This window comes from Hyperolius riggenbachi, chromosome 11 (genome assembly GCF_040937935.1).
Source record: "Hyperolius riggenbachi isolate aHypRig1 chromosome 11, aHypRig1.pri, whole genome shotgun sequence".
NCBI lineage: Eukaryota > Metazoa > Chordata > Amphibia > Anura > Hyperoliidae > Hyperolius > Hyperolius riggenbachi.
Window position 1 is genome coordinate 154,714,332 of NC_090656.1, and position 12,022 is coordinate 154,726,353.

General features: G+C 42.6%; 1 protein-coding gene across 2 annotated transcripts in view; it reads left to right on the top strand.

Moving 5' to 3' along the window:
* The window catches only part of MMP2 (matrix metallopeptidase 2), a 1,058,469-nt gene that overhangs the window by 728,351 nt on the left and 318,096 nt on the right, over positions 1-12,022 (top strand). For both annotated transcript variants that reach the window (XM_068260421.1, XM_068260420.1), the window contains one exon: positions 7,612-7,748. In XM_068260421.1, the coding sequence (XP_068116522.1) occupies positions 7,612-7,748 (137 nt within the window). The remainder of the gene's footprint in view (positions 1-7,611; positions 7,749-12,022) is intronic.

The following is a 12,022-nucleotide window of genomic DNA, read 5'->3' on the forward strand; positions in this document are numbered from 1 at the left end:
ATTTCGTTCGTGAGGGTTCAGGGAATACGCGTCCTACATTATCTGGACGACATCATTCTCCTGGCTGCATCAAAAGAACTTCTTCTACAACACCAAAAAATTCTGATTCAAATTTTACAGGAATTTGGATGGATTATAAACTTCAGGAAAAGCCAGCTGATACCGCAACAGAGAATGCTCTTTTTAGGTGCGATACTGGACACTGTTCAAAATTCAATTTCTCTACCTCAACCAAAGATGAGTGTAATCTGGGAGTCTCTAGAGCCACTGGCCACCATAAGTTATCTTCCAGCCCAAAAATGTCTAAGAATTATAGGCTTGATGTCCTCTACGATCCAGATGGTACCTTGGGCCCATTGGCATCTAAGGCCATTCCAACTAAACTTCCTCTCCCAATGGAACAAAGAAAGTCTAGATCAAAGAATTCTGATAACTCCTCCTGTGAAGAATTCTCTAGTCTGGTGGATGAACAGCAGGAACTTGACCAGGTCACGTTGCCTATTCCAGCCCACGTGGAAGATAGTAACGACAGATGCCAGTGGTCTTGGCTGGGGGGCAATATACGATACCCATGTAGCCCAGGGCTCATGGAAGAGTCAGGAAGAAAATCTGATTTCCAATATTCTGGAGATGAGAGCTGTATATCAAGCCCTTGTACACTTCATCCATCTTCTGAGAGGTTCGGCAGTCTTGCTCAGAATAGACAATATACCAGCTGTGTCGTACATCAGAAGACAAGGGGGTACTCACAGTTCAGATCTCATGAACGAGTTGAAACCAATAATGTCTTTAGCCCAATCCAATCTGCTGGATCTAACAGCAGTCTACTTACCAGGAGCGGAGAACAGTCAAGCAGATTTCCTCTCCAGGCACAGGCTAAACAATACGGAATGGTCTCTTCACCAATCTGTCTTTCTTCAAATAGTCGAGAAATGGGGTACTCCTCAGGTGGATCTCTTTGCCTCATCGAAAAATCACAAGCTCCCTCTTTATTTTTCAAGATTCCCAGATCAAAAAGCAATAGCAACAGATGCTCTGACACAGATTTGGAATTTCAGAAAAGCATACGCGTTTCCTCCAGTACCTCTAATTCACAGATTTCTTCTGAAATTGAGACTTCACAGAATGACAGTCCTAGCAATACTTCCGTTCTGGCCGGGGAGACCTTGGTTTCCTCTTCTTTGGCAATTAAAAGTGGAGGACCCGATCCTGTTACCGAACATACCAAACCTTCTATCACAAGGGTCATTCATTCATCAGAATCCTCAGAGGCTCAACCTTATGGGTTGGCATTTGAAAGGGCTAGGCTACTAGCTTCAGGTTGCCCCTCCAATGTTGTGAATACTCTATTAAAATCAAAGAAACCTTCTACGTCAGCCTCTTATAACAGACTTTGGAAGATCTTCAATCACTTTGCCACTACTTCTGGATTTCAAATTTCAACCATGAACGTGGGAAATCTGCTATCCTTTTTGCAGAAAGGTTTGGAGATGAAGTTAGCATACTCTACTTTGAGACGGCATGTCGCTGCAATCTCATCTATTTCAGGAATATCTTGGTCGTCAGATCCGCTCATCAAACAATTCTTCAAAGCAGCAATAAAGCTAAAACCTCCAATCAAACCTAGGTTTCCCAAGTGGGACTTACCTTTAGTTCTCAACTTTCTCACAGATTCTAACCTTTGGCAAAATGACTCAGCTTCCTTGCAAAATTTATCAAAAAAGACAGCTTTTCTTATTGCTATAACCTCAGGAAGAAGGATCTCCGAATTACAAGCTCTCTCCTACAAGGAACCATTCTTAGTTTTCTTTGAAGACAGGCTAGTCTTACACCCAATACACTCTTTTCTTCCAAAGGTTACTTCATCCTTCCATCTCAACCAGGAATGGACATTGCCAAGCTTCAAAATCAAGGACGACCCTTCTAAGTTACATCCTTTGGATGTTCCTTCCACAGTTAAAACTTACATTGAGAAAACAAACAACATCAGAGACTCTGACCGTCTATTTGTTGTGCCCAAGGGTTACAGGAAAGGCAAAATGGCCTCCACAAGAACTTTGGCCAACTGGATAGTGTCAGTCATCCAAGAGGCCTACAAATCAAATGATTTGCAGCCTCCGCAGGACATTAATGCCCATTCCACAAGAAGTCTAGCTTCTTCCTGGGCAGCTTTGGGAAATACTTCTCTTGCAACTGTATGTAGAGCGGCCAACTGGGCCTCAGGTCATACGTTTTTGAGGCATTACTGTGTGGATCCAGCTACATTATCTACTGTAGATTTTGGAAAAAAAGTTATTTCCTCAACAGTTTCTACTGCCTTGTGACTGTATTTCTGTTTAACATTTTTCTTCATTAAATTTTTTCTCAGCATACCCATCCCTTGTTGTCTAGTTATTGCCCAATAGTATGCTGACATGGAAAACACCAGGGAATGTGGAAAACTGTATACTCACCTTCGGTAGTTTTCCTTTCCTGGTGTTTCTCCATGGCAGCATACGGGCCCACCCTATGCTGTCGGCTCGTACTGGGTTACATAGAATAATAGCATGGGGTGAATCTAGACTATTTAACATCTTAAGACGTCCTACTGGGCAAAAGGAGGCGGGGCTTTTGCCCAATAGTATGCTGCCATGGAGAAACACCAGGAAAGGAAAACTACCGAAGGTGAGTATACAGTTTTCCACATTCTGTGCTGCTGCTGAGTCTTTAGTCCTCCTCCTGCTTCTGCTGATGTTGTATTTAACTACAAAAAGTCTGTGTTCCCACCGCCAGGGTCCACAGATACTTACAATTTTTGGGCTGATTTATCATGCTGTGGTGCCACCAGTGAGGTGCCATACTCTTCTTCTGTGCTGCCACAGAGCTCTGGTTAGTCCTCCTGCTGCTGTCTCTAATGTCGTATTGAACGACAACAGCAGTCTGTGTACCCACCACCAGAGTCCATGGATGCTACAATTTTTGGGCTGATTTGTTGTGCTGTGGTGCCATCAGTGAAGTGCCATACTTACTCTTCTTCTGTGCTGCCGCAGAGTGCTGCTTAGTCCTCATGCTGCTGCCTCTGATGTTGTATTTAAAGGATACCCGAATTGACACGTGACATTATGAGATAGACATGGGTAAGACCAGTGCCTAGCACACAAATTATTATGCTGTGTTCCTTTTTTTCTTTCTCTGCCTGAAAGAGTTAAATATTAGGTATGTAAGCAGCTGACTCAGTCCTGACAGGAAGTGACTACAGTGTGACCCTCACTGCTAAGAAATTCCAACTATAAAACACTTTCCTAGCAGAAAATGGCTTCTGAGAGCAGAAAAAGCGATAAAAAGGGTCAATAGTTCATAGATTTTAGCTCTGGCATACTTCAATGAATGTGTAATTGAGCAAAAACAATAAAACAGTTAAAACTTAAAAAGTAGATTTTAACATAAAATAAAACTGTGGTATATCTTAAAAAGTAATTTTTAGGAGACGGAAGATAAATACAATTGTTTATTTCATTCGTTTATTTTCGCTTCTGGTGTCCTTTAATGACAACAGCAGTCTGTGTACCCACTAACAGGGTCCACGGATGCTACAATTTTTGGGCTGATGGGCAAACCCAGGACTTTCAAGGGGGGGGGGGGGGATTCCTGAAAGGTCTCCCTCAGCCACGCACAATACAGTATAATAATATGGTAGGACATCATGCTGGGTACACATAATGCAATTTCCTGTCTGACCTGTGAGGTGCCATACTCTTCTGCTGTGCTGCCGCAGAGCGCTGCTTAGTGCTCCTGCTGCTGCCTCTGATGTCGTATTTAATGACAACAGCAGTCTGTGTACCCACCACCAGGGTCCACGGATGCTACACATTTTTTGGCTGATTTGTCGTAATGTGGTGCCACCAGTGAGGTGCCAATACTCTTCTTCTGTGCTGCCACAGAGTTCCACTTAGTCCTCCTGCTGCCGCCTCTGATGTCGTATTTAATGACAACAGCAGTCTGTGTACCCACCAACAAGGTCCATGGATGCTACAATATATGGGCTGATTTATCGTGCAATCAGGAGCAAACCCAGGATTTCAAGGGGCATTCCTGAAAGGTCTCCCTCAGCCACGCACAATACAGTACAATAATATGGTAGGACATCATGCTGGGTACACATAATGCAATTTCCTGTCTGACCGACAATGGGATTGATCAGGAGCAATTTGGATACAGATAATAATGAGAAAAGCTGAGATTGGTAATGAAGGGGAAAGCAAAGGTTTCACAAAGCAGGGCACATGGCTGTGCTTATACCAGACTCTTAAGTTCCCCAGTGCTGCTCCATGCTCTGTACACACACTGTTGCTACATCCAAAGTCAACTGTAGCAGGGAAAGAAAGAGGGCAGTGCTGTGAGCTGCAGGATGCCTGCAGATATTCTGGTGTCTCAACTTGTGCCTTTCCCCAGACACTGCACTGGGTTTGGTCTGAGGGGGGATTCTGGGTAGCTGTAACCCCCCCCCCCCCCTGCGTTTGCCTATGCAATGGTGCTACCAGTGAGGTGACATACTCTTCTTCTGTGCTGCCACAGAGTGCTGCTTAGTCCAGAACTGCTGCCTCTGATGTCGTATTTAATGACAACAGCAGTCTGTGTACCCACCACCAGGGTCCAGGGATGTTACAATTTTTGGGCTGATTTATCGTGCTGTCGTGCCACCAGTGAGGTGCCATACTCTTCTTCTGTGCTGCTGCAGACCGCTGGTTAGTCCTCCTCCTTCTGCCACCTCTGATGTCATATTTAACAACAGCAGTATGTGTTCACACCGACAGGGTCCATGGACAATTCTGCTGCCATGTCATTTATTGCTATCACTGCAAAAAAAAAAAGAAAAGTATCTGGGTGTTTTTGTGGTGTCGTCCACTCATCCTTCTCCAGTGGTACCGCCGCCAGGTGCCATTGGGACTCTTCACCTGCCTGCATGGTTGTATTTTTCTAGGGACTCTGTGATTGCTTAACCACTTCGCCACCCGGGTACAGTATATCTAAGCTCCACGGGACTTCAGTTCCCCGCCCGGAGCGTAGATATACGCACCCCCCCCCCCCCCGATGCCGCCACTGTCTGTGCTCCCGCGATCGTGCACGCTGCCACCCGCTCGTCCGGAGATCAATGAACAGGAATATCCATTCCCGTTCGTTGATCTCTGCCCCCCAGCAATGATCGGCTGCTTCTATGAGAAGCGCGCTGCATTGTGAAAAAAAAAAATCAGTTTCCCAGCCTCCCTGAACTTCCTGCAAGCGTACTTCCTACGCTTGCAGGACGCATTTACAAAAAATTACTGTGGCCATCTTGTGGCCAAAAAGTAAAACTACACCCAGAAATATTTTTAAACTCCCACACTCCCCAATGGTTACCATTTTTTTTTTTTGGTAATAAAAAATAAATTAAAAAAAATTACAATAAAAAAAAGCATAAATAGTTACCTTAGGGACTGAAATCTTTAAATATTTATATCAAGAGGGTATAACACTGTTACTTTATAAATTATGGGCTTGTAATTGGGAATGGACGCAAAACTGAAAAAATGCACCTTTATTTGCAAATAAAATATTGGTGCCAAACATTGTGATAGGGACATAATTTAAACGGTGTAATAACCGGGACAAATGGGCACACAAATTACATGGATTTTAATTACAGTAGCATGCATTATTTAAAAACTATAATGGCTGAAAATTGAAAAATAATGATTTTTTCCCAAAATGTTTTCCTATTTTCCCATTAAAACACATTTAGAATAAAATAATTCTTGGCATAATATCCCACCTAAAGAAAGCCTAATTGGTGGTGAAAAAAACGAGATATAGTTCATTTCATTGCAATAAGTAATGATAAAGTTATAGGCGAATGAATGTAAGGACCGCTGAAAGGTGAAAATTGCTCGGATGCTGAAGGGGTAAAACCCCTCAGTTGTGAAGCGGTTAAAGTGTATTTCCATGTTTAAAACCAATTATATTAAGAATTAATAGCTACATTTAAAGTGTTAATTTAACTTTAAAATTGATTTTCTAAAAAACTAAAAGTTCTTTTTGATTTTTTTTTTTGCTTTACATTGTAGCCACTGCTCACCCTTATAATCCAAGCAATTTGGTTGATTGTAGCATGTATGAGGGCTTTGCTATTAACATTAAAGGTAAATCCGGATCACGACCCGTGATCACGGATTCAAATGGTAATCACGGCTAAAATCCGACTCAAATTCGGGAGTCCATTTTAAATCCGTTTCACAATCACAACTTATTTGATTTTGGGACTGCGGTGGCCGGATTTATTTGAATCCGTGATCAGGGGGTATTCGAGCAACACTGCACTCAATCTCCTATTGCTACTTGGGCGATCATGATATAGCTTAGGCTAAGATGTTCAGATCAATATCGAGGCATAAATAATGCATACAAAGGGGTTTCATAATTCAAAAATGACCATTAACGATGTATACAGGCCATAAATAGAACAGCTTTTATAGGAGGAAAGAGGACAGAGAATAGAGGGGGAAAAAGTGAAAAAGAATGTAGCATACAGGTGAAAACTCAATAAGGTGTTTCAGCACCACCATTAGACATATTAGAGAAAGGTCAATATTAACACCGAGTGATATGGAGGCTGCTCTGCCATATTTATTTCCTTTTAAACCATGCTAGTGTCCTGCCAGTCTTCCTGTGTCTCTGATACTTTTAGCCATAGACCCTGAACTAGCATAAGCAGATCAGGTAGTCAGTTGACTCCAGGTTTTTCTGGATTAGCCATATGCTTATTCCAGGGTTTTGACTCAGACACTACTTATGCCAGATGATCAACAAGTCTGTTCTTCTCATAAAGTCCTAGGTTACACAGAGGTACAACACTGGTTTAAGTCAAAAACAATCTATTTACTTCAGAACACATAAGTTATTGGTCAACATCTCCACCCCTTGGATCAGGGGGGAGCCTGGGGTGCCTGGCACCTGGGTGCAAGTTTTTCTCTGGCGCCTATGGGAGTGGTTAAATTAACCGTGCCCAACCATATAACCACACCCATGTCCAGCCTAATCACACCCATGTCCCCCGTTTGGGTAGTGAGTGACAGGGACCCCCGTTTAGGTAGTGAGTGACAGGGACCCCCGTTTAGGTAGTGAGTGACAGGGACCCCGGTTTAGGTAGTGAGTGACAGGGACCCCCTTTAGGTAGTGAGTGACAGGGAGCCCGTTTAGGTAGTGAGCGACAGGGAGCCCGTTTAGGTAGTGAGCGACAGGGAGCCTGTTTAGGTAGTGAGTGACAGGGACCCCTTTGGGTAGTGAGTGACAGGGAGCCCCTTTAGGTAGAGAGTTACAGGGAGCCCCTTTAGGTAGTGAGTGACAGGGACCCCCTTTAGGTAGTGAGTGACAGGGACTCCCTTTAGGCAATGTATCAAATATAAATAGTCATTATGCATGAGGTTAACATTCCTTGATATAGGAGATTTAAAATTGCTGTCCCTGCTAAATTGGCACATGCAACTTTCACTTTCCAACGCTAAAGCTACTATGGATCACATAACACTGTAAATGTTCTTTGAATAATTTTGCTTAATTCATAAACTGTTTAAATAAATTGTTCTCACTTTTTTAAAGATTCATCTGGAGGTCTGTGAACCGAAAAGAGAAGCCTTTGGGTCCTATGCTTGTTGCTACATTCTGGCCAGAATTACCTGACAAAATTGATGCTGTGTATGAAGAACCTGAAGAGGAGAAAACTGTATTCTTTGCAGGTGGTTAGATAAACTTTGATCTTGTCTTGGTGGCTATCTTTTTTCTTTTCTTTGTTTTTTTTTTTTTACTTTCTTGCATCATTATTTATTAGCTTCCATATCATATAAAATCAGACAAAAAGTAGGTGAACAAATAATATTTAAAATAAGTCCACAGATTGAACCAGCATTATATTTTAGGAATGTGCATGCATTTTTAGCAAGTTCCAAAGGAAACTGAAATAACTGTTCCACAAATATGGTATTGACACTATATTATCACACACCAGCAGTTCTGGATTTGTGCTTGACTGTTATGAGCATAAAGAGATGATTTGCATATGCAGCATTGATGCATCATGGGGAAGCTTTCTTGTTCACTTAAAGCTAGATTATTGCAAATACCTTTTAAGAATTAAAATTTATATTTAGCATAAGGAAGAGGGTCTCTTTAGACCTCATACTTTCCAAGTGTTTTTTTTTTTTTGTTACCATAAGTTCTCTGAGTATTCCATAGTATTTGGAAATCTGTGATGTGCTGCTAGCTCTAAATTTCAAGTCTACTAATTTTTCAGAAAAAAAAATCTCTATAAATCTCTGTAAGGGCTGGAACCCACTAGAATGCTTTTTGGAGCTTTTAGGGATCGATTTAAAATGCTACCGATTTCTCTAAATGCTCAGTTAATGTAAATGGATGGTCCAAATTCCACAGCAGCGATTGCAATTAGCGAAATCGCAATTGCAGGATATGCAGCATTTTGGTAGCGTTTGCGCTTCAATGTAAAGTAAATAAAAGCTGGATCAATCGCTATGAGATCGCTATGCAGAGCGTTTTACTAGCGTTTCGCGATTTTTGAAGCACTGGAAGTACCCCAAATAGCTTCCTAGTTCCTGTTGACATCTGCTCGATGCTCAGAATTGCTAAAGAGGTGCAGGCTGCGTGTAGAAAGTGTTTGGAGCAATAATGCCATGGAAAACCTGGTTTACAATGGAGGATGTCATTGCCAAAGAGCAGCTACATGATGTCCTTTATAACAAAAGCCACAAAGACTACAAAAATATCCAGCAAGCCAACGAACTATGGTCTAAAATTAGCAAAGAGCTGTATGAAGAGGCTGGTTTGTCAAGGAATCTGCTGTCACCCAAGCTCCAGGATAGTAAAAGTGAGTTTCTTTTTTTTTTCAACATAATGTTTAAAGTGTTTAGCTATGTACATTTATCTTACATCCTTCGGTTTAGTGATTGGGACATCAACAATCGGTTGTTTGTGACATAGAATTAATTATCGCAAGATAGTGGTTTCCAAACCTTTTTAATATGATTTTATTTGTAAATCAAGTACAAACAAAGTGCTATGTCATAATATTGATTGACCAATGCACAATTATGAATCTGTTAACTAAGCAGCTTCTGCTGAATTTAAATACACAGTTAATGTTTCTCGAAGAGTGGTGGCAGATATTGGTCCTCTTCTTGTGGATGCTGTTAGACATCGTAGTGGAGCAGGTGGAACCTCATGATCCACAACAGTGATGCTCGGATACCCCTCAATCACGGATTCGACTACTCGGCCGTGGTTGAAAAAAAATCCGGAAATGGCGTCATTAATTTCTGTATTTGAAAGAGGACTCACAAACTCGACGGGATTTTTACTGTGAATGGAAATTCACGGTCGTGATCACGGAAAAGCATTGTAACGATCGGTGAAGCACAGAGAGGATCTGATTACCGGTGATCTGCAGTATCACTGGGAATACAGATATATACCAGATTATAAGTGATCTGCAGTATCACCGATAATCTGATATACTAGCTAACCTCTGTTCACCTGAGTAGAGTGTAGTGTTTGGTGTAACAGTAACACTTAGAGGACTAGGCCTCAGTGCAGTGAGGAGTACTGCACGGATTCCTTCCGACGACCTGAACTCTCCAAGACGGGAGGAGTCAGGCTGAGAGTAGGAAGGATTGTCTGAAAGTGACACTCTGGAGGAAGTGTCACTTACAGGACGGGGAACCGCCTCCAACAGTAAGGTCAGTTCTCGAGGTCGCACAAGCCAGGTCGTAAACACACGGACAGATAAAGTACAAATTCAGAAGGCAGAGGCGGAGTCTAAAGTACAGGCAGGGTTCGGCAACAGGGTATCAGATATATCGAGGTACAAGATCAGGAGGCAGAAGCAGAGTCTAAGGACGAGCCGGGGTTTGGCAAAAGAGTATCAGAATGGCAAGGTACAAGATCAGAGTTCAGGAGGATAGTCAGGCAGGCAGGCAAAGGGTCATAACAGATAATCACAATCAAACTAGTACTTTAAGCTATCCACAGAATCTAGCTAAGTGTAGGATTACAGCTCCAGCTGGTCCCGGCACACTTAAGGATCTGACTACAGGTCTGAGTGCTCCCACATATGTGATCGCAACGCCAGACACCAGAGAAATGACCAGGCCCCAGTATATATACTCTGGGGCTGTCCAGCGCCACCCCCAAGTGCTGGATTAATGAGGTGTGGAACCAGTGTCAGCTGACCAGCCTGGTCAGCTGACTCACCTCTGGCTACCACATAAGCCCTGCCTTAGTGCGCGCGCACGCGTCACTCTAAAGCCAGAGGGACTACGAGTCCCAGCCGCACTAGCACCGCTCTGCGGTGTACCAGCAAAGGGGCCATGCGCGCTAACCGCCGCGTCCAACGCGGCGGTTTCTCCGCGCTCCTCCAAGCCCTGCATGGAGACAGCCTCCTCACGCTGAGTGGAGGCGGCTGTCTCTCCGTGCCCCGCCATGCCATTACGGGAAGCAGCCGCCCCACGCTGAGTAGAGGCGGCTGCTTTCCCGCGAAGCCTCACAAGCATTTTAGCTAATAGCAAAGCCCCCATACATGCCACAATCACCACAATTGCATGGATTATAAAGGTGAGATGTGGCTACAACTTAAAAAAAAATCAAAAAGAACTTTGTGTTTGAGAAAATCAATTTTAAAATTTCAAACAAAAAAAGTATTTGTGATTAAAAAGCCGCCAAAACCAGCCAACTTAAGCAGTTAATAGCAAAGCCCCCTTACATGGTAGGAACACCAAATTTGCCAGATATGTTAAGAACAGTGGGAGCAAGAGGAATTTTTTTTTTCAAAAAGGGCTCCGCACTCTGGCTATCCCAGCCTGCATGGGAGACAAGGAGCTACAGAGGCTCGGTAAGGGGGGACCCCACTTCATTTTTTGTGGGGGAAATTTCCCACTATCAGCACACAAAAAAAATTAAATATTGTTTTCCACTATCTTTTTAACATATCCTGAAATTTGGTGCTGCTAGGACGTAAGGGGCCTTTGCTATTAACTGCTAAAGTCAGCGGTAATTGTTTCACTAAGAACTGTCATTTGCCGTAATTAAATGTATACTTTTTTTCTTTGAAAGTTTAAAATCGATTTTCTCAAAAACTATAAGGTCTTTTAAAAAAGAAAAATTATCCTCTTGTTCCAACTGTTCTTCTTAACATATTTGGCAAATTTGGTGTTCCTACGATTTAAGGGGGCTTTGGTATTAACTGCTAAAGTCGGAGGGAGATAATCACAAATTAATTTTTACCGTGATCCCCACGATCACGACCGTGATTGCATATAGAATATTTGTAATCACGGAATCTCCATGGCCGACTTCCGTGATCCAGAATCAATCACAGAGTAGAATACTGAAGCCAAATAGTGAAAAAATAGTTAAAAAATATCTGCCCATCACTGATCCACAATGATGCCCTCCTTGTCCCTGACAAAATTATGTAGCACGCATGCAGCCTTCACAATGGCCACAGCATTCACAGTGTCCATCATCGTACTGGTACAGCACCCACACAATTTGCCAAATGTGTTTTCACCCAGAAATCATCACACATTTTAAACCAATATTCAGTATCTGTGAACTTAAAGAGACTCTGTAACAAAATGTTCAGCCTTATTTCTTCTATCCTATAATTTCGTATACATGTTCTAAGGTGGTCTGGATTACTGCCGCCTTTTCTAGTTGCACTGTCTCTGTAATATATCAGCGCTGCGTAATATGTTGGCGCTTTATAAATACAATAAATAATAATAATCTTTTCTTTGTCAAGCTTTGTCGACCCAGGGAGGAATGGGCTGCCTCTGTTGTAATGAATACAAGTTATGCACGCCCCCTGCAGGTTTTGTGTGCTCTGTTTACTCCTCACTCTCTGTTCTCAGTTTCAGCTTGTGCAGTTTGTGAGGCTGAGGGGGGAAGGGAGCTGCCTGTCACATGCTGAGAAACTGTGAGAAAACGGCAAAGAGAGATCCAT